This window comes from Lepidochelys kempii, chromosome 2, assembly GCF_965140265.1.
Source record: "Lepidochelys kempii isolate rLepKem1 chromosome 2, rLepKem1.hap2, whole genome shotgun sequence".
NCBI classification, from domain to species: Eukaryota; Metazoa; Chordata; order Testudines; family Cheloniidae; genus Lepidochelys; species Lepidochelys kempii.
The window spans coordinates 254,367,188-254,394,838 of record NC_133257.1 but is presented as its reverse complement, the minus strand read 5'-3'; the positions used below and the strand labels follow the sequence as shown (position 1 = coordinate 254,394,838).

The following is a 27,651-nucleotide window of genomic DNA, read 5'->3' as shown; positions in this document are numbered from 1 at the left end:
CCCACCCCAATCTCCTGCTGGTAATAGCTCATCTTAAGTGATCACTCTCCTTACAATGTGTATGATAAACACCCATTTTTTCATGGTCTATGTATATAAATCTCCTCACTGTATTTTCCACTTTATGCATCCGATGAAGTGAGCTGTAGCTCTGGAAAGCTTATGCTCAAATAAATTTGTTAGTCTCTAAGGTGCCACAAGTACTCCTTTTCTTTTTCCAGATATCTCCATGACACCACTGATTTCCTGAGAAAACTACAATGCATTGGTTATCTTCCAGAAAACACTATCCTAGCCACCATGGATGTAGAGGCTCTCTACACAAACATCCCACACACAGATGGAATACAAGCTGTCAGGAACAGTATCCCTGATGATGCCACAGCACAACTGGTTGCCAAGATCTGTAACTTTATCCTCATGCACAATTATTTCAAATTTGGTGATAATATATACCTCCAAACCAGTGGCACCGCTATGGGCACCTGCATGGCCCCACAATATGCCAACATTTTTATGGCTGACCTGGAACAACGCTTCCTCAGCTCTCGTCCACTCATGCCCCTTCTCTACCTACATTACATTGATGACATCTTCATCATCTGGACCCATGGAATTCTTCCAGGGTTTCCTTCCCACCGTGATTTCAACAACTTCCACCCCACCATCAACCTCAGAATGGACCAATCTACACAGGAGGTCCACTTCCTAGACACCACAGTGCAAATAAGTGAGGGTCACGTTAACACCACCCTATACCGAAAACCCACCGTCCACTATGCCTACCTTCATGCCTTCAGCTTCCACCCTGGACACACCACACGATTCATTGTCTACAGCCAAGTGCTGAGGTACAACCGTATTTGCTCCAACCCCTCAGACAGAGAACATCATCTACAAGATCTTCACCAAGCATTTTCAAAACTACAATACCCACATGAGGAAATAAGGAAACAGATCAACAGAGCCAGACGTGTACCCAGAAGCCTCCTGCTGCAAGACAAGCCCAAGAAAGAAACCAACAGAACTCCACTGGCCATCACATAGAGTCCTCAGCTAAAACCTCTCCAACGCATCATCACTGATCTACAACCCATCCTGGACAACAATCCCGCACTTTCACAGGCCTTGGGAGGCAGGCAAGTCCTCCCCCACAGACAACCTGCCAACCTGAAGCATATTCTCACCAGCAACTACACACCACACTGTAGTAACTAACTCAGGAACCAATCCATGCAATAAACCTTGATGCCAATTCTGCCCACACATCTACACCAGCGACACCATCACAGGACCTAACCAGATCAGCCACACCATCACCGGTTCATTCACCTGCACATCCACCAATGTAATATATGCCATCATGTGCCAGCAGAGCCCCTCTGCTATGTACATCGGCCAAACTGGTCGGTCCCTTCGTAAAAGGATAAATGGACACAAATCAGATATTAGGAGTGGCAATATACAAAAACCTGTAGGAGAACACTTCAGTCTCTCTGGACACACAACACCAGATTTAAAGGTAGCCATCCTGCAGCAAAAAAACTTCAGGACCAAACTTCAAAGAGAAACTGCTGAGCTTCAGTTCATTTGCAAATTTGACACCATCAGCTCAGGGTTAAACAAAGACCGTGACTGGCTCGCCAACTACAAAAGCAGTTTCTCCTCCCTTGGTGGTCACACCACCACTGCTAGAAAAGGGCCTCATCCTCCCAGATTGAACTAACCCTAGTTATCCCTAGCCTGATTCTTGCTTGCATATTTATACCTGCCTCTGGAAATTTCCACTACATACATCCGACGAAGTGGGTACTCACCCACAAAAGCTCATGCTCCAATACGTCTGTTAGTCTATAAGGTGCCACAGGACTCTTTGCCGCTTTTACAGATCCAGACTAACACGGCTACCTCTTTGAAGCATAAAGATACAAATACAATATGGGGCTGTACATATAATCTTGGTGCATTCTTTTATGCAATATATGTTTAAATCTATATGCAAATTATGCTCTGCCCTCAGTGATGAGAAGAGCTAGCTTTCATTTACTTTAGGGTTTTCGATAGTGTCCATCACTGTAGTTTATGAACACTTCCTAGGTGAGTTATGGCTGCATAGCAAGGTCCTTAATGGACTTCATGGGTAAAATCCTGGATCCACTGAAGTAAATGAAAATTTCTGCCACTGACTTCAAAAAGCTAGGCTTGCACCAGAGGAAATTTCTGCTGTTTTCCCTTCCGTGATCGGAAGCTCTGCTTGGGACAAGTAGGTATTGAGAGAGAGTTATTTTGTTTTGACTTTTCTTCTGTCCAATGAGCAGACTATGGTGGGACCTCTTTTCTTACGGCACATCTTCCCTAGCAACATTAAGGCGCTCGGCGTGGCAGCGCTTTAAGGTGGCTGTGTGGTCACAGCACCGCCACGAGGGGCTCCCAGAGCTGGTGTACTGTCTACACTGGCACTTTACAGAGCTGAAACTTGCAGCGCTCGGGGGGGGGGGGGGTGTTTTCACGCCCCCGAGCAAGAAAGCTGCAGCGCTGTAAAGTGCCAGAGTAGACAAACCCTTAGAGAAGAGGGGTTTTGCAGCAAACTTTGATCCTGGTCAAATTCTAAATTCGTCTGATCTTCTCTGCAAGTTTGTTCCACAGGTGACGCACTCGATTTTTGATTGAGAACTATTTACCTCTGATGCTCATAGGCTTTGTCCAAGGATGAAAGTGCATTAGAGGAGCACACGTCATCAAGAAGTCAACAACATGAGTCTAGCAAAAAAACAACAGGCCAGAAAAATGTCATTGGGCACTGTATCAGGGTTACCAAAGATATAAAATAATGAGGGGTAAATGATATCAGCTGACATAATTTTCTAGGTTTCAGTAAAGCATTTTCCCAAGTATCAAACCAGAAGCTTCCATACAACAGAGAGGAATAGGGACTTATATAGATTAAGAATTTGTAGGTAAAGTGCCAAATGCTTTAGTGTAAATAGAATAAAATCCTCCTTGGTGGATTTATGAGGAGGAGTTTTCCACAAGAATCACTGGTAGCACTAACTTTATTTCATTTATACAAAAGTGATGTGGAAGAAAGGACAATCTGCACGGTCTCAACATTTACAAGTGACACAAGGACAGGAAGGATTGTGAATTCTAAAGAAGAGGTGAGTAATTTATGAAAGTTTTGATAAGGAACGACAATGATCAAAGGATCAGCATGTAGAATTCAATTTCGGGAAACCTAAAGGGAGAACCAAGGCTAAGGCAAAATATACTTTGGATGGAAATTTGCTTAAACTAACACAGGAAGAAAATGATCTACCAACAGGAGAATAGAAGCATGAGCTCAGTATTAGACAGAAGCAAACAAAAAAACCCTCAAAGAAAAATGAACCAACAGAGGCTACTAGGATGTATTTGTTTTGTTATTTCTTTCTTTAGATTTATACTGATACCCAAAAAGAGCGCACATTCCAGGTTCTACGTACCCTTAATCTTTTAAAACATACTGTTAAATAGACTCCCCAAATTACTCCAAAATACAATACTCTGGCAGACAACAGCAAAATATAGGAGCATTATAACCCATCATTTCTTGATTCTTCAGGAGAAGGTGGAATTTCACAAGTAGTGAAATAGTGATCAATGTAGTGATCAATGGTTCCATGTCTTGTTGGCAGCCGGTATCAAGTCGGTCCTGGGGCCGGTTTTGTTCAATATCTCATAAATGATCTGGAGGATGGTGTGGATTGCACCCTCAGGAAGTTTGCAGATGACACTAAACTGGGAGGAGAGGTAGATATGCTGGAGGGTAGGGATAGGATACAGAGGGACCTAGACAAATTAGAGGATTGGGCCAAAAGAAATCTGATGAAGTTCAACAAGGACAAGTGCAGAGTCCTGCACTTAGGATGGAAGAATCCAATGCCCCACTACAGACTAGGGACCGAATGGCTAGGCAGCAGTTCTGCAGAAAAGGACCTAAGGATTACAGTGGATGAGAAGCTGGATATGAGTCAACTGTGTGCTCTTGTTGCCAAGAAGGCCAATGGCATTTTGGGATGTATACGTAGGGGCATTGCCAGAAGATCGAGGGACGTGATCATTCCCCTCTATTCGACACTGGTGAGGCCTCATCTGGAGTACTGTGTCCAGCTTTGGGCCCCACACTACAAGGAGGATGTAGAAAAATTGGAAAGAGTCCAGCAGAGGGCAACAAAAATGATTAGGGGACTGGAACACATGACTTATGAGGAGAGGCTGAGGGAACTGGGGATGTTTAGTCTACGGAAGAGAAGAATGAGGGGGGATTTGATAGCTGCTTTCAACTACCTGAAAGGGGGTTCCAAAGAGGAGGGCTCTAGACTGTTCCCAGTGGTAGCAGATGACAGAACAAGGAGTAATGGTCTCAAGTTGCAGTGAGGGAGATTTAGGTTGGATATTAGGAAAAACTTTTTCACTAGGAGGGTGGTGAAACACTGGAATGCATTACCTAGGGAGGTGGTGGAATCTCTTTCCTTAGAAGTTTTTAAGATCAAACTTGACAAAGCCCTGACTGGGATGATTTAGTTGGGGATCGGTCCTGCTTTGAGGTCCCTTTCAACCCTGATATTCTATGATTCTATGATAAGTGATTGCCATGTTACTGCTAGCTGGAAAAAGGAAAGGTTAGACAGATGCTAGAGTCAAGAGCAGGGGTGGGCAATAGCCACTACACGAACTCTGGTAAGTCGTCATGGGCCACACATTTCTACTATATTAATGGAGGGGGTGTGGGGTCTGGGAGGGCGTTTGGGTGCAGGAGGGAGTTCTGGGCTGGTGCAGAGTGTTGTGGTGTGGGACAGGGTGTGAGGTGCAGGCTCTGGCCAGGAGGCGTTTACCACAAGCAGCTCCCAACCGGTGGCGCAGCAGGGCTCAGGCAGGCTGCCTGCATGCTGTGGCCCCAAGCCGCTCCGGCTGGCTGCTGCTGGCATGTCTCTGTGCGCCCTTTGGGTGGAAGGGGGCAGCAGGTCTCCATGCACAGCCTGCACCCACAAGCACCGTCCATGCAGCTCCCATTGGCTGGCTGGAGAACCCACCGGGAAAAATTAGTGGGTGTGGAGCACCCACTGGCGCCAAGCTCCCTCTCTGCCCCCTTCCCCAGCACCTCTCACACACCGGCCCCATGCTTCCCAACTTCTCCTCCTCCATCCCAGCACTTCCAGAGCACCGCGAACAGCTGATTCATGGCATTCAAGCTCCAGGACGGAGGGGAAAGACCTGAGGCTGGTGGCTGGGACTGGCATCGGAGTCCCCAGGTGGGGGGCCAGAGGCCAGAAATCTCGGTGGCAGCGGGACCCACAGGCAGGTGGCCATGCTGGGCACAAAGCCTGGGGCTGCTGCAGCACCCTCTGCTCCCCTACTCCCCGGACCTACGCGGACCCGCTGGCACTCTCCATTGACCTCCCGTGATTTGGCAAATTCTCTGGTTCAGCACCAGTCAGGTCCCGAGGGTGCCAGACTAGAGAGGTTCAACTTGTATTAATCTCAGCTGTAAAGTATCATTAGCATAGTTTTCTGCATTATAAAATGTTTGCACACCAAAGAAAAGGCACATATGCCAAGAAATACCAGTGGGAGTTCAGAATTAAAGATATCCAAATGCGTAATAGAGGACCCTGGTATATGAGGAAAGGGGAAAATGGGAGAGCACACCAACCCCCTGGCATGTGAGGAGGGGTGAAAGTGGGTGCACAGAACCCCTGGAATGGGGGGAAGGGGAAGGATGAGGGACACAAAGGGAGAGAGTTTCAGGGAGGCCCTGAAACAGAGGGGGGTGGGAGGGTGTAAAGTTTGTGGGGTGCACGCAATAAGCTTGAACTACAGAAGCTGAAAACCATGGACCCCCTAGTTTAAATATAAATAAGAAATAGTTCTGGATGCAACGTTCCTTCTTGCAATACCTATATTTAAAACTCAATGTTTCCAGCAACTTTGCTGCTACCACGAGTTAAACTCCTAATGTACCTTTCTTGGCCTCTAAGTGAGCACACATATATTCACATTTCTATTCAGATAGTTTGATTGTCAGATACTTGTAATAAATCCTACTGGTAAACTGATCCAGTAGTATTCACTTACTGGAATTCTAAACGGATGGATTTAGTACCTGTTTTTTCCTTGTTTATAACATGTTTACTTGCTTACTAAATATTAATGCAATGGTTTTGCTACATATAAACACTGGCACATGCACATTATTGTAACACACACACGCGCACACAGGTTCCAACATTTTCCCTTGTATGCATCTGATGAAGTGGGCTTTAGCCCACGAAAGCTTATGCTCAAATAAATTTGTTAGTCTCTAAAGTGCCACAAGTACTCCTCGTTCTTTCTGCTGATACAGATTAACACGGCTACCACTCTGAAACATTTAAACAAAGTTCTCATAGATTTGGTACATGTCTGCTGGTGAACATTACGTTAAATTTAATACATGCAGTGGTAAGATAAGTGGGTTGTTAGCACGTCATCAGCATTGAGGCAACACTCTTCAGGGGAACCTTAGAGACTAACCAATTTGTTTGAGCATAAGCTTTCGTGAGCTACAGCTCACTTCACTGATGAAGTGAGCTGTAGCTCACGAAAGTTTATGCTCAAACAAATTGGTTAGTCTCTAAGGTGCCACAAGTACTCCTTTTCTTTTTGCGAATACAGACTAACACAGCTGTTACTCTGAAACTCTTCAGGGGGTAACTCTCACCAGGAGATGGGAGTATGTGCAGAATCTCTCTCTGGGAGGTAGGGGAAAGTGGGGAATCTTCCCCCTCTGCTCCCTTCAGGAAATGGGAGACATGTTCCCTCTGCTTTCTCCACTGTGGGAATCTCCCTCCCGGTGGGTCTAAAAAATAGGGTAGTGGTTTTCAACCTTTCTACCTCAACCCTGTTTGTAGACCCCTAATAAATTTCAAATGGAGGTGTGGACCCCTTTGAAAATCTTAAGTCTGCAGACCTCCAGGGGTTCACAGACCACAGGTTGAAAATCACTGGAATAAGGGTTTGTGGGGTAACCTCCTGCCTTAAAGGGGGGGAATACCCCTTCCTCCTGTCTCTCATGTCTGGGGCCTTACCAAATTCACAGCTGTGAAAAACGTGTCATGGACTGTGAAATAAGCCCTCCCCCTGGAAAGCTAGCTATGGGAAGAGAGAGAGAGGGTCAGGGTTGGAGGCGCCTCAGCCAGGGGCTCCTGCCATTCCCTGGGCTCCTGCCATTCCCCAGGCTCCAGCTGCTAGTCCCCATGCTGGGGAGGGACAGAACTTGCTCCTCCCCTGCACAGCTGCTCTTGCAGGGAGATCAGACCCACCTCCACGAACCTCCTGCGGCTGCAGGAGCGAGGGTGGCAAAGCCGTTGTCGGAGGGTTGCGGGATTGTGACACCCCCACCACCACAACTCCCTTTTGGGTTGGGACTCCCATGGTTACAACACTGAAATTTAAGATGTAAACATCTGAAAACTTGAAATTGACTAATTTTCAAATCCTATGGCCATGAAATTGACCAGAATTGACCCTGAATTTGGTAGGGCCCTCCTCATGTCCCTGTCTGACAGCAAGGTGGATTACTCTGAATTCAATTGACGCTAACAACATATGACTATTATTACTTATTATTTGTATTACAGTAGTGTCTAGAGGCCCCAACGGAGATCAGGGCACCATTGTGCCATACTCTGTATGAACATACAGCAAGAGAAAGTCCCTGACTCAAAGTGATTACATTCTAAATAGACAAGAGAGAGAAGAAAGCAGACTAGAGGTACAGAGAAGTGAAGTGACTTGCCCAAGGCCACATTACACCTTTATATTTACATGAACTCATTCTAAACTCTCAAATTCAAGGGCCCATTTAAAAACCCTACTACAATACTATTACCAGTTTAAAATCGTTTGTTAGGAAATACTGGTGAAGTTTTTGCAAAAGTCCATTTTTTTTCTCTCTTTTTTTTTTTTTTAAGCTAAACAACCACACAAAAAAAAAAGGATACCCATCTCAGTAGCGAGCCTTTAAAAAAAATAAAATGACACAGACCACACACACTCTGACAACTAAAATCTCCTTCTGTTTAATTAATAGAAAATAGTTTTATATATGACTATTAACAGCTAACTGGTATAACTTTTTTTCCCTGCTTATTAGCTCCAGACCAGTACATTAAAAAGTTCATTGGTCCTGAAAACATTTCTGCCAAAATTATTCAAATCCTAGCAAGTCATAGGATAGCAAATCTTAAAAACCAGTTGTCATAAATATAAAGGGAAGGGTAACCACCTTTCTGTATACAGTGCTATAAAATCCCTCCTGGCCAGAGGCAACATCCTGTTACCTGTAACGAGTTAAGAAGCTCAGCTAACCTGGCTGGCACCTGACCCAAAGGACCAATAAAGGGACAAGATACAAGATAAAGGGGGGGCTTTTGTTTGTGCTCTTTGTTTATGTGGTTGTTCTCTCTTGGGACTGAGAGAGGCCAGACAGAAATCCATCTACTCCAACCCATCTTAATCCAAGTCTCCAATACTGCAACCAGTATAGGTAAGCCAGGCAAGGCAGATTAGTTTATCTTTTGTTTTATGTGAATTTTCCCTGTGTTAAGAGGGAGGTTTATTCCTGTGTTCTGTAACTTTAAGGTTTTGCCCAGAGGGGGATCCTCTCTGTATTGAATCTGAATACCCTGTAAAGTATTTTCCATCCTGATTTTACAGAGCTGATTTTTACCTTTTTCTTTTTTTTTTTCTTTTTTATAAAATCCTTCTTTTAAGAACCTGACTGATTTTTCAATTGTTCCAAGATCCAGTGGTTTGGGTCTTAGATGATTTTGTAACCAATTGGTTAGGATATTATTCTCAAGCCTCCCCAGGAAATGGGGTGTGTAGGGCTTGGGGAGAAGCCATCTCCAAGTGGTCTCTTTCCCTGTTCTTTGTTTCAAACGCTTGGTGGTGGCAGCATACTATTCAAGGACAAGGCAAAGTTTGTACCTTGGGGAATGTTTTAACCCAAGCTGATAAGAATAAGCTTAGGGGGTCTTTCATGTGGGTCCCCACATCTGTACCCTAGAGTTCGGAGTGGGGAAGGAATCCTGACACCAGTTAATTAGGACTACCTGCTTGCTCTCTCCCTCCCCAACCAAGTCTAACATTCGTTTAGCAGTCAATATTCCCCAAACTGCTTAAACTGACAATGTTCCTTTAAGTCGCGTTTGGTCCCTCATGTCCAGAGATATTGGACGCGCGCATTTACAATAAGGCTTTTTTTTTAAATACACTGCCAGAATGGTGTAAAGGGGCTTTAGCATAAAGAAGAGTCAGGCCCATAGCGACCAAGAGGATGGAAGATATGGGGTAAACAGGAGGATCTTTGAGACTCCAAAAGGGATGCAAGTGAAGTATTCCTTCTTGTCTGCCTCTCCTCCAAACAAATTCATTATTCACAGATCTATGTGATGACACAGGGAGTGTCGGTAAACTAGTTAACATGACTGCGTATAGCCAGAACAATGTAGTAATTAAAGCACCTTTTATATAGTATTGTATCAGTACAGATTTTTTCTACCTCCTTTAAAACAAACAAAACATTTTCTATTCCCCTGATAAAGTTTACAAGGGTGTTTCCAGTGGGGAGGCAGGGTTGTGTGTAATGGGCAAGTCCGAGAACAAAGCAACAAGGAGGCTTAGGCTTTGGCAAGTCTACACTAAGCTACGTTGACATACAGTTGCCACAGTAATTAAATCGCTTTTGCATGTCCACACTACACTCCTTGTGTCAGCAGTGTGCATCTTCAGCAGGAGTGTCAATGTGGGGCATTTGTGGGACGGCTTCTGAAAGGCAGTAACAGTCAATGTAAGTAATGCAGTGTCTAATTACATCAACCTAAGCACTACACTTCTCTTGGAGGTGAAGTGGATGAGTTACATTGGTGGGAACTACATTTTAGCGTAGATGCTTACAGAGTTAGGTCGATGTAAGCTGCCTTACGTCGACCTAACTCTACAGTGTAGACCTGGCTGTTAGGATATAGATAGATATCCTGTCTGTAAAGGCCTATACTCTAAGAATTTAGGTGTATTATCATCACTTGGCTAGCTATAGAGATATAAAAGAATGAAAGAGAGAAAGAAAGAGAGAAAAAGAATCAAAATCACTGTCTGCTGGCATTTAAGGGCCTTCTTTTACTGTGACAGTCTGACGCCCTGTTCTTAGGCTAAGATCTCTGGTTAAGCAGCAGAGGCAGCCATAAGCTGAGAAGCATAGGGTCACATCCTCACATTCCAAACTAGTCACATTGAAATAAGGCAATCACCTCCAGAGAAAAGGAAAAGCCTAGAGGATGTAAAAGGAAGTTTAGTTTGATAGTTTTCTGTTAGGTAATAACTCACTTATCAATAGACACAGCTGGGAAACCCTTATGTCTTTATAGATGTAGTTGTGAAATCCTCACTTCTGTATTGTTTTGTCATTATAGTTCCCACTTTGCTATTGTTTATTTGCATGGTCTCTGGTTCTGTGATTGTTTCTATCTGCTGTATAATTAATTTTGCTAGGTGTAAACTAATTAAGGTGGTGGGATATAATTGGTTAAATAATCATTTTATAATATGTTAATTATTAGTTAAATTTCAGTAAAATGAGAGGTTAAGGTATAGCTAAGCAGAACTTAAGTTTTACTATATAGTCTGCAGTTAAACAGGAAATAAGGGCGGGGAATGGGAACAGGGAATGGGGGCGGGGAAATTGGAATCATGTTTTGCTGAGGGGGGGAAATGGGAACAGGGACACAGGTAAGGCTCTGTGATGTCAGAGCTGGGAAGGGGGACACTAAGGAAGGAAACTGGAAATCATGCTTGCTGGCAGTTCACCCCAATAAACATCAAATTGTTTGCACCTTTGGACTTCGGGTATTGTTGCTCTCTGTTCATGCGAGAAGGACTAGGGAAGTAAGCAGGTGAAGGAATAAGCCCCCTAATACTGGCTTTCGCCTTCCTCTACACTCCCCTTCTTTCCTAAGGATACTGGTGCCTGCTGCTGCTTCAGTTTCTGCTTTGTCACCACTGTTACTGGTAAACATCCTTATGTAGGGCCTGGGGAAGAGCATACATGCCAGCTCCCATCAGAGCAGTGCATGAGAATATGTCACAACACCAGTGCATGAGATAGGTAATGCAACAGGCTAAACTAAGTGTTGGCAGACTAACAAAATCAATTGTTGACAGTGTCCCTTCGAACTAGACACCCTTCAGAACCCATTACTACCACTCATTTATCAGTAAGAATTGCTGAACACCTCAGAACACTCCCTGAAACCTTCAGCCTGAGCACAAAGTCTCCTCAATACTTTGTAACTCTTACCAAATGGGTAGCAAGAGACCAGACGACACCGCTAAATCTCTCATCCACATCCTCAATTTCAGGCCCTGACTATCACAACCTCCTGCTTTATGGCCTCAACTACTGTAACTTTGCTCCCCCAAAGTCTATTTAAAATAATGCTGCTAAAATGGCTCCTTATTCTGATCACATCACCTCCTTAATCTGGCTACCCAAGTCCACTGGCTCCCCCTTAACCTCTACATTAAATGTAAGTTTCTTGTCTTTACCTTTAAGGCCCTTCACAATTTAGCCCCACCCTTCCTAGCTGATCTAGTTACTCATCCTGATGTGGACACCCGCCTTCACTCTGTCAGCATTCCCAGCCTTTACTGCCCACCAGGCAGCTTCTCCCTTAAACACCTCTCTGCTTTCTTTCGCTCTGTCCAACATGCATGGAAAGAGCTCCTCAATAAAATCCATACAGTCTCTTCCTTATTCTCCTTCAGATCCCTTATTAAGGCTCACTTCTGTCAGGACTGCTACAAAACCCTGCCTGATAGTTACAGCCTAGGCAGATTTCCAAGAGCTACATACATGTAGCTAACAAAGCTGTGGAAATTTTTCATCATATTCATTTGTATGTTTTAACCCATCTGTTTTGGTCTTCAGACTGTAAACCCTCCAGGGTAGGGATTACATCTTTTTTATGTTTGTACCGCACCCAGCACAATGGGGTCTAAATCCTGATTAAGGCCTTTGGGTGCTATCTCTATATAAATATTTACAACAAGACTAGCAAATTAACCGGTGTTTCTCTAACAGCTGCAGAGAGAGCGCTAACATTATGCCATCCCTGTGGTATAATTTTCTTAGTTAACTGCAACTATAGGGCAAAGAGCAACATTGTATTTTGGCAGATAACATACAAATGGCTGGTACTGTGTTTTATTTCTATTAGAGAGTGGTAGAATTATCAAAACAAAAGAGCCACTAGACATTTGAAATACAGAGGAATTTCCTTTCAGATGATTTTTAAAAGGTAGAAAATGCAGTCTTATTTTTATAAACATGTAAATGTCTGTTTCATGGTGTCATACTAAAGCAAGAGATGATTTTCCTGCTTATAAACAGACAAATTTTCTGCATAACTACATGCACTCACTTCTAGAAGAGAAATGACAAGAGGACTCTACTGATACTGTATGTCTCTTTACCTGTTTCCACAGTGTTTTCTGTTTCTGCTGCCTCCAACCCATCCATGCTGTCTTCATCCTCCACTGCAGTTTTTCCTCTACTCCGAGGCCTACAAAGGTAAGAAGGGCACATTGTTCACAACCAAATCGTTTCCATTTAAATGTATCTAGGATCAAAATCATTTTATGCTGACTGAGTCATTATCATCACTAACTTATCTGGAATTTAAGTCCAGCGATTATTTATGAAATTAGTTGACAGTCCTACCTACACTTTTTTGTTCTGATGGACAGAGTATTATACCACTAAAGGTTAACATGGTACTCCTTTAATCAGCTGCCAGCCCATAAGATTTTGCAATTACTATTAACAGAATCATTCAGTAATTCACCTCTTTTGAGCATGCCAGTGGCCTACAGTCTGACTACAAGAGAAAAATGTTGGGTTAGATCTTCACATTTTTCATTATGCAGAAGGCAATTATAAACGATCTTACTTTAGAATGTGGTCCAAAACTTGTGCATTAACAAATCTTACACACTATACACAGACATATATCCATATAAAGCAGGCCAGAAAATAAATTCCAGTGAATATGACCATATAGTTGGAAAAAACAAACTGAACAAAAAACAAAAAAAAGAAATTTTGCTGGTGGAACAACAGTACTAAAAATGATGTTAGTTGACAAATTACTTTTAAAATTAAATACTGGAGTGGGTCAGAAATTCTCAGATGCAACAATATCTTACTGATAGAAAATGCCAATTCGAAATTGAAATGTTCCGTGGAGCGCTGACAGAAAGCGGGAAGTTTTTCACTAGGAACCCATCTAGTTTCCTGTCAGTTTACCTGCCCGGCTCCTCAGGAGCCAGTTTGGTGGGCTGATGGGAAGCCAAGAGCCTGTAAGCCCTGGGAGCCCCAGATTCCAGGTTCTTCAGCAGCTCACCTGCTGAGTTTCTGCATTGTGAGGCTGCTAGGACTTCCTGGCAGGCAGACTACCCCCAAGCCAGAGACCTCACAGCTTCCAGGGCTCACAGCTCTAGGGCAGCCCATTAGGCAGACTGTCCCAGAGGGCCAGGACTTTCCATTTCACTGAGAATTTTGAAATTTTTAGTTTTCATTCCAAATTGGAATGAAACCAAATTTCTCAGTATCGAAATCCTCCATGAAAAGGACTTGCCCTTTTCCACACAGCTCTATTAAATATAAAAGAATCGCATTAAAATAATTTCTCTGTACTAGATCAACTGAGCAGTCCAAAGGACATGTTCCATCCTGCACCACCTCAGATGCTCAGGAACTAAGACAATAGGTGCAGAATTTGAACAGAATTATTTTGGTTCATGCTCTGTTGAGTGTACTGCTGAAGCAGAGCATTCCATACCAGAGTAGTAAATGTCTCATAGTAAGGAGATCTCTCTGGTCACATTAGAACAGTGTTGGCCACATGGAGGAGTAGAGGGATTAAAATGGAGATCAAAACAGTATGAAATCCACAGCATCTTTCATTCCCACTCAGGGGATGCAATATTGCTGTGCCAGACACAATGAAAAGCAAAGGAGTTTTAAAAAGCAGTCTTTACGTTTGAGTTTCTTGGCTTTTGTTTGGGTCCCAATAGGAAGGGGGAAGTCCAAAATGCACACATGGCAGACCCACTACTTCAATAAAAAATAAGTAAGTCACCCTTATTACCCAAAATGTTAGCTATTAATGATAGTAACGCCCAAAGGACTGTACAAATTAACCTCCCAGGAAGCAGCAAGTCTGTGAAACTGGACTGGGTCAGTAATTGCATTCCCTGAGAAGCTATCGACATAAATGTAGATATTTGATAAAGGCATAGGGGAAAAGAAGGTTGTTTTTATGGGCTCTCCATCTGTATGGTGCATCTTTGGATTTTTTCCTCCTCCTCAAATTATTAGTCCCAAATTTAGATTATCTTGGAGAGCTGTCTATAGAATGGAGGTTTTGGTCACCACTTTCATGTTATTTAAATGATTTTCCAGATTTTTTTTTTAAAGAAAAATAAACAAGATGTAGCCTTAATACATTATTGGGAAGGGAATACAACTGTTGACACATTTCTCACCTACACCTGCTGCATAACATAGTTCAATTCTAAATCTGACAAAAACTACTCAACCAACTCCATCAACAACATTAACCGGAATTATGTTACTTTAAAGAGGGAACAGGGGGAGTAACTTTTCCAAATTAGGGTCCTTGTGATATCACATTTTTTCAGCCCTACCCTTAACTGAACAGATGGCAACCCTGGAATACAGCTGAATGCAGCTTCTGCTCCTGCCTCAAGCCAGTTTTTCCACGTGGTCCAGAGACAACATGGATATTTAGTGGAGGAAGAAAGATAGCCTTGTGGGAGTAGAGAGAAGACTGCATCCTCTTTAGCCATTTGCCCCTCAGCCCTCTGCAGGTCTCCTTTACAGTTTTCTAAAGGTACATCTACACTGCAATTAAAATCCCATGGCTGACCAGGGCCAGCTGACTTGGGCTGCGGGTCTGTTTAATTGCAGTGTAGACATTCCAGCTCCGGCTGGAGCCCAGGCTCTAGGATCCTGCAAGTTGGAAGAGTCCCAGATTTCAGCCTGCAGCCTGAGCCCAAATATCTATACTGCAATTAAACATCCCCACAGCCTGAGCCCAAGTCAGCTGGTATGGGCCACCTGCGGGTTTTTAATTGCAATGTAGACATACCGACTGTCGAGGAGCTTAGCCTTGCCATAGATGGCCTCCGCATTGGAAAGGCCCCCAGAAAAGACTGCATACCTTCCGAGGTCATAAAATTCAGAAAACCTATTCTACTGCAACATCTTCATGAGTTGCTCTGCCTGTGCTGAAAAGAAGGCAAAAGAAATGAGAGATGCAGACATCATTGCTCTCTATAAAAACAAGGGTGACAGGAACGACTGTAACAACTATCGCGATATTTCCCTTAGTATTATGGGAACAGCCATTGCTCAAGTTGTCCTGAATAGACTTCAGACCCTTGCAGACAGAATCTATCCTGAATCACAGTGCGGCTTCAGAGCTGAAAGGTCTACCATCAACATGATCTCACTGAGACAACAAAAAAGTCCCCTGTACATAGCCTTCATCGATCTCACAAAGGCTTTTGACTTTGTCAGTAGAAGTGAACTATGCGTGCTTCTAGAAAATATTAGATGTCTCCCCTCCTCTCCCAAGCTCTTAAGCATGATTCGATCCTTCCATGAACACATGTACAGCACAGTCCAATACGACGGCTAAGTGTCTCAGGCTTTCCAGATTCATAGCGGAGTTAAGCAAGGTTGTGGGCTATTTGCCCCAACTCTGTTTGGGATCTTCTTCTCCCCGCCACTGAAACAAGCTTTTGGGTCCCCAACTGAGGTGATCTACTTTCACACAAGATCTGTTAGAAAGCTGTTCAATCTTGCAAGACTCAGACCTAAAACCAAGACTCTGGAGTCCTTTATCCAACACCTCCTCTTTGTTGATGATGCAACAGTGACCACCCACACAGGTGGTCATCTTCAAAGACTAATGGACAGTTTTTCCAAAGCCTGCCAAGACTTCGGGCTTACCATAAGTCTAAAAAAGACTAACAATGTGCCAAAGAGTTGAGGAAGCACTCTCCATCAAGATCAACGACTATGAACTTGAAGAGGTGAACGAGTTCACATACCTAGGGTCCACTATCACAGTCAACCTTTCACGTGAAACAGAACTCAACATCTGCACTGGAAAACCCACCACAATGTCTAGACTGAACAAGAGGGTATGAAAAAAAAAATTAAAGAACACACAAAGATCTGCATGTATCATCATGTGTTATCAGCACACTTTTATATGGGAGAGAGACATGAACCTTATATTCTCATCAGGAAAGGAGGCGCAACAGCTCTCATATGTGTTGTCTTCGTTGAATCTTTGGAATCTCCTGGACAGACAGAGTCAACAACACGGATGTGCTCAAACAAGCCAGCTTATCAACGTGCAAACACTCCTCAAACAGAGACACCTCTGCTGGCTTAAGCATATGTGCCAAATAAATGATGGGCACAACCCAAAGGACATCCTCTACAGTGAATTGGCATCTGGAAAAAGACCCAAAGGACTCCCAAAATTGCGTTTTAAGGATGTGTGCAAGTAAGACCTCAAAAAAATGGACATGGATGTGGACAAATGGGAAGATCACACTCAAGACTGCAGCCTTTAGAAATAAGAGCTTAACAAAGGTCTCCAGAGTTATGAGAGGAAGCCATCCAGCTTAGCGGAGGAGAAAAGAGCTTGCAGAAGGCAGAGCCCAAAGGGTTGAATCACCACCTTTAAATGTGACAAATGCAACTGAGATTCTCTCTCTCTCGAGCAGGTCTCTTCAACCATATTTGTGGCTGCCATAAAATCAACTGAGTAAATTCTTTACCTCTCAGGGGCAAAAACCCAAGGTCTCTCAAGACTGAAGGATGCCTACTACTAGACATACCCAAAGTGGATTTACTCCCCGCCATGCAGCAGAGCAGGGAGGAAGCATAGTTATTTGGATAGAACACATTTGCCAGCATTGTCCCCACCCTATTCCTCCCCCTCCCCAAGAAAAAAAAAGCTAAACAAGTAAACTGTTGATTGATGGACTCAATCATTAGAATATTAAAGAAGTGCGGAGAAGAACAAAAACATATGTTTTAATGTTACGTTCTTTGCAGTTCTTTACCATGTACATAACAGACACTTTAAACTCCCATGCTCACATTCAACAAACAGGCTAGAGGCATTGCACATATACATAACATGTGATGTGTTCCTAGCTGAAATCACTGAATGTGATGTATAAAACAGCAATGCTTAAAAAAGTACTCAAAAGCAACCACATACCAATGGTAATATCTCTAGCTACTACCCAAATTACTTTTCTACCGACCTCCTAGCAATAAAACACTTCAAGTCATAGCTCTGGGCAGCAAAAGAAAACAGTTGCTTCCAGCTTTTCAAAATAAATGATTAGTTCAAAAATTTTCTCCCCACATAACTATTCTCCACACCACCACTCTGTATGGAATAGCTCAGCGACTAATTGAAAATATTCCCTGTGTTTATTTCAAAAGCTATATAAAATTTTGCATCTTAGGTTATAGGTATTACATGAATATACAAAACACTAAAAACGCATCCTATACATTTTTAAAGGCTTTATTTCCACAGCAGTGTTCACTTTTTAAATGCTGCCACCACATCTTAGCAACTTATTAACATTAGGAAAATCACAGGTTTGGACTAATTAAACATAATTGCTTCTTTTCAGTGGAAAACGTACCCACATCTGGTGTTTTCATGCAGTTCTCCCCTCTGCACATATACTACAAAAGGCCCTCCAAACACGGTTCAGCTTTAAAATAAATCGATTAGAGTAAAGAAAAAAAAAAGTGAAATGAAGAGTCAGGGTATATTTGTAGCTTACTTTAGTTAGGTTTCAGCACTTAACAATATCAGAAGAGATTTTATAATACTGTATTATAATCTAAATAAATATAAAATGTCTATGCCAGGTTCTAAAGAAAGAACTAAAAAAACCCACATAAATAAAAACTTGCAACAATTTAGTGTTTCAAAGAAAATACAAGAGAAAATCGCAATAGACAACTCAATGGTTAAAAGTCTATATAAATACAAAGTCTAATATTGATGTTTACTTTTCATTAAGTAATTTTCGTACAAGGTTTATTATCTTGTTACACAAGTGTTTGATTGGTTTGCAGAACATTCACTCAAGTTCTGAACCTATTACTGTAAGTTTTCCTTTTGATTATTCAGTTATACTTTTAATAAAGTTAATATTTCAGGACTTCATGCACCACTTCAGAACATTAAGAAATGCATAATAGATAATAAGCGCTTTGAAGGTACATGGTATTTTACACTGCTCAAGGAATTTGTTTCTATTTCCTTAAATTACTGTCATAGCGAGAACTAGAACAGGTTTTGTAGAGTGTCTTTCATTCTGAATTTAGCAACAACTCATGCAGAGCTTTGCAGATAATTAAAAAAAGAAAAAGAACCCCAATATTTGGATTCAGTTTTATCAGCTACTCTTTCTGAAAATTAGCCATGTGATTTTTAGTTATGAGGATAACCATCTGAGTCAGAAAGAAAAACTTGGTTAACAGATTGTCTGAGTAACTGCATTTCTAATAATTCAGTGTCCTCAAATAACTCACTGCATTATCAGCACCAGGCCTGAGACCTTCATGCTGATGTGGAACTTTAACGCTCAACCCTCTAGCCCAAAAATGAATAGAAGTGTTGCTAAGTGAATTCCCAGCATACATATTCTCTTAAACAAGAGCTTGTACCTAGCTTTTCTTTTACTGAGTGTACATAAATATTTTAATATATTTTAATCCATCATCAACAAAAGGGCCTATCCTCAAAATGCTGTCACCCAGGAACTAGAGATGGAACAAAACTGCACAGGCTGGATCTCAACTTCCCCAATTTAGGGGTTTTAAAACAATGTTCTAGTTCAGGCCTATCTGAACAGGAAACAATACCAGTTTAGGGGGAATTAAATAGAACCAAAACCATGAAAACATGACTAATTATACACAAAAGCACTATGCTGCATGTGAGTTAAGATTGCTCGTACATAATAAATAAGGCTAAGATTTTGTCACGGGTATTTTTAGTAAGTCACTGACAGGTCACCGGCAATAACCAAAAACTCAGGGAGCCAGTGACCTGTCCTTGACTTTTACTAAAAATAACCTGTGGTGGAGGGGAGGGGAGGGGGGAGAATAGAGATTAACAGAGCCCCACTGATGACTGCTCCAGCATCCCCGGGCGCTGACCCAGCCCTGGGCCACTGCTTCTGAGGCAGGGGCTGACAGCTGTTCCAGTCCCACTGCTGCAGAGGGATGAAGCCAAAAACGTCACAGAGGTCTGTTGAAGTCACGGAATAAGTGACAGAATCGGATCCTTAAACAAAAAACTCAAAAAAGCAAGGAAATTAAAAAAGTTACCACACCTACAACTATAATTACTCTAGTCATGCAGCCACAAGGAGACACACACACACACACACACCATGAGAGCAATTCAGACCACGTCTACACTACAATCTTTGGTCAAAGCACATTATGTCAGCATAAAGCCGCCAGTTAGTATATCGCTTGTGTGTGCTCACACTTGGCTCCTTGCACCAGCACTGTGGGTACTCACCAGGAGTGTTTGTGTGAGTGCACACTGGGGTTAACCATGGGTAGGTATCCCAGTGTGCAAGCCACCAACGTCCAGCACAGTGTCTTTTGGGAAGTTTTGACAACGTACGGTGGGGCAGAAATGAATCATATGGGGTGACTGGGAGCAAGGGGTCAACTTCCCAGCATGCAACTGTCTCCATCCCATAATGTCATCTACAACCCATAATTTTCATGCCTTTTTCAGATAATCCCATGAACCACCATGGCCATCCTCACTGTCCAGCACCCGTGACAGAAGCCTGCACAGCCATGCACTAGTGTCATAAGTTTTACAAGCACAGGACGCACAATCCTCCAGTATTTGCAGAGCTGTAAGAAGAACCGAATCGTGAAGAAAATGACTATTTCATGGAGGACAGATTGCTGTGGCACATAGGTGGTTGTTGGTGTTCACAGAGCAGCTGCAAATGGTGGAGCACTGCTTCTGGAGAAACAAGCACTGACTGGTGGGACTGCATCATAATAAAGGCTTGGGATGATGAGGGGCGACTGAAAAACCTTTGGATGCACAAGGCCACATTCCTGGATCCATGTGTCAAGCTCGCTTCAGCCCTTCAGTGCAGGCACACCAAAGAGAGCTGCACTGGCAGTGGAGAAGTGAGTGGCAATTGCAGTATGGAAGCTTGCAACATCAGATTGCTACCAATCAGTGGGAAGTTGGTTTGGAGTTGGAAAATACACTGCGGAGGCTGTTGTCACCAAAGTGTGTAGGCCCATAAATCATCTTCTGTTATGCAGGACTGTGACTCTCAGCAGAGCGCAGGACATAGTGGATGTAAATTGCAGCAATAGGATTTCCGAACTGTGGCAGGGCGATCCTATTGGGATCCGGGAAGTGGGCAGGCGAACCCGTCCACTGCTAAAGGATCCCCTCCCAGCCTAAGAGGGGGATCCACAGGACCTGGACACCAAATAAATCCGGGGGACAACTAATGAAACAACAGGGACAGGAGTGTGGTCAAAGGGTCAAAAAGAAGGGAACTGGAAGGGGACACAGAGCAGAGAACCCCGGACAGCGCCCACTGCTCCTCAAAGGCGTCAAGGGAGTCAGTGGACGCCACCCAGAGGAACTTTGCCCGGATACGTGAACAGACCGAGGATCGGAAATAGGCCCCACAGTCACAGGAAACTCCATCAGCCAACCTCCTCACTCTGGTTTTATAGATGGCCATTTTAGCTAGGGCCAGAAGGAGGCTGACCAGGAGATCCCGTGACTTTGTGGGGCCACGGATAGGGTGGTGGGGCGATAGACGGCATGCATATCCATATTCAGACACCAGACCACTTTGCCTCGGAGCAAATCAACAGAAACAGCAGCTTTTCTATGGTTATGCAAGCATTGGTGGATCACTGGGGACACTTCACTGACATCAACGCTGGCTGGTCAGGAAAGGTGCATGATACTCTTTAAGAACACAGGACTGTTCAGAAAGCTACAAGCAGTGACTTTCTTTCCCAACTAGTGGATTATCATTGGTGATGTTGAAATGCCAGTAGTGATCCTGGGGGACCCAGCCTACCCCTTGCTGCCCTGGCTTGTAAAGCTGTACACACACCAGCTACCTTGACAGCACCAAGGAAAGATTCAACTACCAGTTCAGCAGATGCAGAATGACAGTTGAATACATTTTTCGTAGACTTAAGGGATGCTGGCGTTGTTTACTCACAAGATTGGATCTCAGTGGAAAACACATCCCAATGGTTATAGCTGCCTCCTGTATCCTGCATACTATCTGTGAAGCAAAGAGGGAAAAGTTGCTGCCAGGGTGGAGGGAAGAGGTGGAGCAGCTGCCTGAAGATTTTGAACATCTATTATCTATTAGAAGAGCTCGATGCAGAGTTATAGGGCTCAGGAAGGTTTTGAAAGAGCACTTCAACAGTGAGCCACAGTAACGTGTTGTAGTGTATTATGCTCTACCTGCTGTTTTGTGGCCTGTTAAGAATTGTGTGGTGCTTAAAGTGTTATATTCATAGATGTGCACCATCAATGCACCTATTAATTTTGCAGGGCTTGCTGTACATTTATGATTATTACACTGTATGTGTCACACTGTACAGTAAGTGGGTCCTTTCAGAAATGCTAGGCACTCTGCAGCATTTTTTGTGAGCGAATAAAGATAAATCATTTTCCAAATAATATAATTTTATTCAGTAACAAAACCAGTTCAAAGAGAAATCGGTGCAATTAAAAATCAAATGTATTAAAAACTTAATAAATTAATAGAGCTGATCTTAACAAGGGGAAAAAACATTAATGTCCATTTTACCTCCACATACAGCCACCAGGACCCCCACAGGTCAGTGTATGTGAAGCTGTGGTTGTCCTTAATGTACCCCTGGGGCAGAGTGGTAGGGATGTAGCTCCTGATGCCACATGTCATGTTGAGGGGGGGATGCAGGGAGGTGCCGTAATAGAGTTCTCCATGGACTGCAAAGGGAGGAGAGCACGGGATTGTTGAACCTGTAGATCCACAAGAGTCTGCAGCATCTGTGTCTGCTCCCAGAGAAGCCCCATTATGTCCTGATGCATCTCCCTCTTTTTTCTCCTGCTGGGACTCCTGGGCCTTTCTCCTGTCCCTCTTTCCTTCTCCAAGCGGTCTGCAATGTTCATCTTCCAACCCCTCTGCTCACTGTCTGATGCAGTACTCGCTTGCAGTATCTCATACAGCATGTCATACCAAGTCCTATTCTTTCTCCTCCTTATCTGGCTCAGGTGTTCCACAGGTATGGAGGGGGAGCCCCACAAGTCCACAACAGCAGCAGCTGCAGATAAAACACAGAGGTACCATTGTCAATATAGTCACAACTGAAAGTGAAAGTTAAGATTCAGAACTCCCTTCCCTTGCTCCCCTGAAGTTTTAAACAAGACATATTTATTGACATGTCTGCTTGAGAGTGCTTGTGCATGGCACCACTCACAGCTCCAGCCACAGTGAGTATGGCCTGGAGAGATGAGGGAAATGTGAAGGGAATTGCTCGGTTGCATGAAACTATGAGTATAGGGCAATGGCACTGAATTCTGGCACCGTTTTCCACAAACAGTGGTAATTTTAGCTTCTCTCTCACTCATGAGGGTAACAAAGGCACAGAGAGCATAGCTGCTGCTGGTGTCCTGATGCACCCAAGGCCGTATGCTGATAGCCTGTTTACTGCAATGGTGCCTGCCAAAGTTATCGCTGACTGGCATGGGAAAATGTCCTACCACAGAGGAAGAAATAAGGCTGCTATCCCTAGAAACCTTTGGGAAAGGATTGCAGAGTGCCTCTATGAAGGTTTCAAGATCTCTCAGGGGGATTCAAGGTACTTCCCTGTGTTCATAAACAAAGTGCTCCATATGTTCCCCCTTACCTAACTCCACAAGGGAATGAAAACAGATAACAATGCTACATCTCTTTGTTATACCGCTACTTCTTCTAGTACAAGTAAATTAATGAAAAGTTGATAGCTGTGTCCTGCTAAGCTGGGGGCACCATCAGTACATCACTGTAATGGGAAATACAATTACACACTTACCTGGGGTTCCTTCCCCAGCATCGAGCTGGCCCACGCTCAGACTGGACTGAGTGGAGTCTTCAACAGGTTCTGGCTCAAGACATAGCTGGACACCCCCCGATCACCTGTTTCCCCATCCTGCTTCTCTTCTTCCTTCACTTCTCCTGGCTGTTCATGCCAAGGGCCTGTTACTCAATCTCCTCAGAGGGATCCATGGCGGTGAGAGAGGTGGTGGTGGAGTCTTCACCAAGTATGGCATGCAGCTCTTTGTAAAAGCAGAAGGTCTGTGGCTGGGCACCAGATCAACTGTTGGCCTCCCTGGCCTTTTGATATGCCTGAAGCAGTTCCTTCATTTTCAAGCGGCACTACTGTGGATCCCTGTTGTATCCCTTCGCCTGCATCTCCCATGAAATCTGCTCGTAGATGTACATGTTCCTATACCTGGTCCATAGCTGTGCTTGCACAGCCTTGTCTCCCCACAGGACCAGGAGACCCAATATCTCCTGTTTTCTCCAACGCAATGTGTCTGGAGCACGTAGCTGGCCTGGTCAGCTGGGCAGCTGCACATAACAATGGAGAGCTGCTAGGTGTGCTTGCCAAGCTAGACAATCAGGAAAAGGCATTTCAAAATCTGCAGGGCTTTAAAGGGGTGGGGGGGCCTTTTGGTTTCCGTGATCCCTGGGCAGAGGAGTTCACAACTGTGACCAGAGCAGTCCATGTCAGGCATTGTGGGACAGCTGCTGGAGGACTGTTAGGGTCAACATAAGTAACACAATGTGTACACTTGTGCTCCGTTGACATCAATACATCAACCACGGCTCAATGCCATTTGGAGAAATGGTGTTACTACATCACTGTAACAAGGCACTTACATTGGTGGGAGACAAATTTAAGTGTAGATACATGCACAACTAGGTCAACGCAAGGCAACTTACGTCAACCTAACTTTGTAGTGTAGACCAGACCTCAGACAACACATCACAGCCTTAACTCTGCTCCAGTAGGGATGCCAACCTTCCAACACTCCCTACCTCAACCTCCCCATCACCACCACAAAAAGACTTATTTGTATTACTCTAGCACCTAAGAGACCTAGGCATGGACGAGGCCCCCATGGTGCTAGGCACCATACAAACGAAAAAGAAAAAGATGGACCCTGCCCATGGAGCTTACAATCTGGGGCCTGGTCTACACCTAAAAACTAGACTGACCTCACTACACTACACAGGACTGTGAAAAAATTTGCACCCTGTGTAACGTAGTTAGGGAGACCAATACACACTGTAGACCCTATTGGGTGGATGGCAGAATTCTTCTGTTAACTTTGCTACCGCCTCTTGGAGAGGTGGATTATCTATATGGATGGAAAAAACTCTTCCGTCAACCTAGGAAGAGTCTACGCTACATCAACATGATAGCTGTGCTGCTGTAGCCGCTGAAGTGTAAGACCACAACAACTGATGAATATACACAGTCAATATTTGTTAGCATTACAGATGGCAGTCTCGGTACACGAGCGGTCTAGCTATCGTCAAGTGTTTTGTGATGAGATTCTCACCGATTTTTTTCCCCCACAAAGCTCTTGGGGGGAGGGGAGGAGGGATTATACCATTCGTGTTTAAAACAGATATCATCACAGAAATAGAATTCATTAACCAAGAAGTGCTCCAAACACATTGAGGATTTAATGCAAAGAAACCAAAGAAAAATTTAATTTAATAAACAAATTGTATTCTGGCACATAAAATATCAATTGACAAAATAATAAAATAAAATGAACTGTAGTAATTCTACTCATATTTGCATAATGCTTAATTGGTTTCAAATCCTCCATGAACTATTACAATTTTAAATAATCAGATCTCTTGAACATCTTCTTTCTTAAATTTAAAAACTCCCTAGTTTCGTCGTAAAAAGCAGGAAAAATATCAAATAGTAGCAATATAACCCACTGATAGGATTTCAACATGTACACTTAATTTTTCCATTCAAACCTGTTTATTCCTAGCTGTGTCTCGATTGGTTGTAATCATATTATTGCAATACTGAATATTTCCTCTATATTTGTGAGGAGAGTGAGCATTTTCACAGTTCCATAGGACTTTAAATTACAATAAATATTCTTAAACAGAATTAGATCTAAAGAACTACAGAAGGAGTTTTAGTAGTGACCATAAGAAGATTTAGATTGGGTGATATTTCTCAACAAAAATGGAATCTAAACGTAAAACTGTAGATTGACTCAAACGTACTTAACTAACTGATGCAAGAATCCCTTGCATTCTAATATTAGCCTTAGGTTCCCAAGGATCTCAAATTTTTTGTACAACAATATTTTCTTTGATGTAAACACCTGTCAAAGATTTAACACTTTCTCTCCGACTCTGTAAATAACTGAAAATTTTCTCCTCAAATTACCTTCGTCCTCTCTAAATTTGAAATTCAGTGTAACAATCAAAGTAGGAATCAAATTGATCAACTCTACTTTCAGTGCATGAACTACAGAAAAAAAAAAAGTACTCTAACAACACTTTAAATTAAAGATGCTGAAAAGCTGAAAAAATCAGAAATCAACAGAACTCACTGTTTCACTTACGGTAGTAGCCAAAGCCAGGAGCAGCAGGGAACGAAATGGAAAACCAAGGATCCTCTGGGCTATGCCAAACCCTCCCCTCCCAGGTGTTACAGAAGACTTTATACTCTAAAATGTACCCATTGCTGCCATTTCTCTAATATACCATTTCCTTTTCAGAGGTATCTCAGGTGAAATTCACCTGACAGAAGAGAATTGTACACAAGACGCTGATCACAACTTATATTTAGCCCTTAAGTAGCAACCTTGGCACTGGACCTTTATAAGGGGATGAGTTTTCACTTTAAGGCCATGCCTGCCCTACAGGGACGACATACATCAGCACAACCCCAGTGCCACAGCGATGCTGGAAAAACCCCTGCATGCAGCTATGCCAGCACTACACTGAAAAAAAGCGTTCTCCTATCAGCATAGGACCATCACCTCCCCAGGCGACAGTAGCTAGGCTGACAGAAGCATTCTTTTGTCACCATAGCGACGTCCACTTGGGGTTAGGTCGGTAAAGCTATGTTGCTCAGGGGTGTGTATTTCTCACACCTCTGAGTGACACAGCTATTTCAACCTACATTTTAAGTATAGACCAGGCCTAACAGAATAAGGAGCACAAGTGTATATTATATTATTTTTTAAATACACACATACACACCCCCCATCTTCCCACTCCAACTCGACCCTTTCTAGTAAAGGGAATACAATTCAGTGTTGCCACCTCTCATTAATTTATTATAAGCCTCACAATATTTGGTGTTTTTTCTTAAAAGCCCAGATTCTGAGTCCTGTGATTATGGGAGAATCTCTGCTTTTATTTAATAAAAGTAGACTTTCTAGCTTCATGGTTATGGAGACAAAATTTGAGGTTCTGAAATCAGAAGGCAAATAAAAAAATTCAAAAGTTATTTTTAAAAATCTTATATTTAATACAGTTATAATTTCTGGATGCTCAGAGCTGGCAATATAATATTAATGCAAAAAAGGAGGTTACTTATCTGTAACTGGACGTTCAAGATGCGTGGTCCCTATTTGGATTCCAAAAGTGGGTGCACATGCACACCATGTGCCAGAAGGTTTTCCTAGCAGTGTCGTTGACCAGCATGTGTGCCTTGAGTCCCTCTCGTGTTCACAGCTGAGACTATAATAGGCCAGGCGGGCTGACATTGCTCCAGTATCCCTCTTACCACTGAAGTCTAGTCTGCAGCAGAAGGGTAGAGGGCAGGTATTGGAATCTGAATAGGAATCACACATCTTGAAGAACCTCTAGTGACAAGTAAGTAACCTCCTCTTCTTCTTCAAGTGATGGTCCCTATATGGATTCCAAATGTGGGTGAATAGAGTGCAATGATCAAAATGGAGGTGGGTGTGAGGATGTACAAGGAAATATAGTCTGTAGTATGGTGCGGCCTACAGATGTGTCCGCAGCTGAAGCAATGGTGTAATGGGACATGAACTTGCATATGGAGTGCACGTTGCTGCACGACAGATATCCTGCCATGAGACACTCGCGAGGCAAGTCGATGAACTGCATGAACTTCCATAGAATGCACTGTGACTTCATCAGGTGGTGGTACACTGGTGCATGTGTAACATTTGTGGATGCACCTGGAGACCCTTTTGAAGATTCACTGAGAGGAGAGGGCTTGTCCCTTGCATTGGCTAGAAAGAGTATCAGTAATGCCCAAAAGGCACAAGTTCGCTGAGGGTAGAATGCCAGTGCATGGCGACATTAAGGGAGTGTAGTGCTCTGTCCAAGTGCAAGGCGTGGCATTTGGGAAAGAAGACA

General features: G+C 43.3%; 1 protein-coding gene across 18 annotated transcripts in view; it reads right to left on the bottom strand.

Annotated features, from left to right (window-relative positions):
* KMT2C (lysine methyltransferase 2C) overlaps positions 1-27,651 on the bottom strand; it is a 335,375-nt gene that overhangs the window by 242,056 nt on the left and 65,668 nt on the right. For 17 of the 18 annotated variants that reach the window (XM_073334588.1, XM_073334594.1, XM_073334591.1 and 14 more), the window contains one exon: positions 12,553-12,641. In XM_073334588.1, coding sequence (XP_073190689.1) covers positions 12,553-12,641 — 89 coding nt within the window. Of the gene's footprint in view, positions 1-12,552; positions 12,642-17,847; positions 17,920-27,651 lie in introns of all 18 variants that reach the window. The other variant, XM_073334603.1, reaches the window with a different exon arrangement.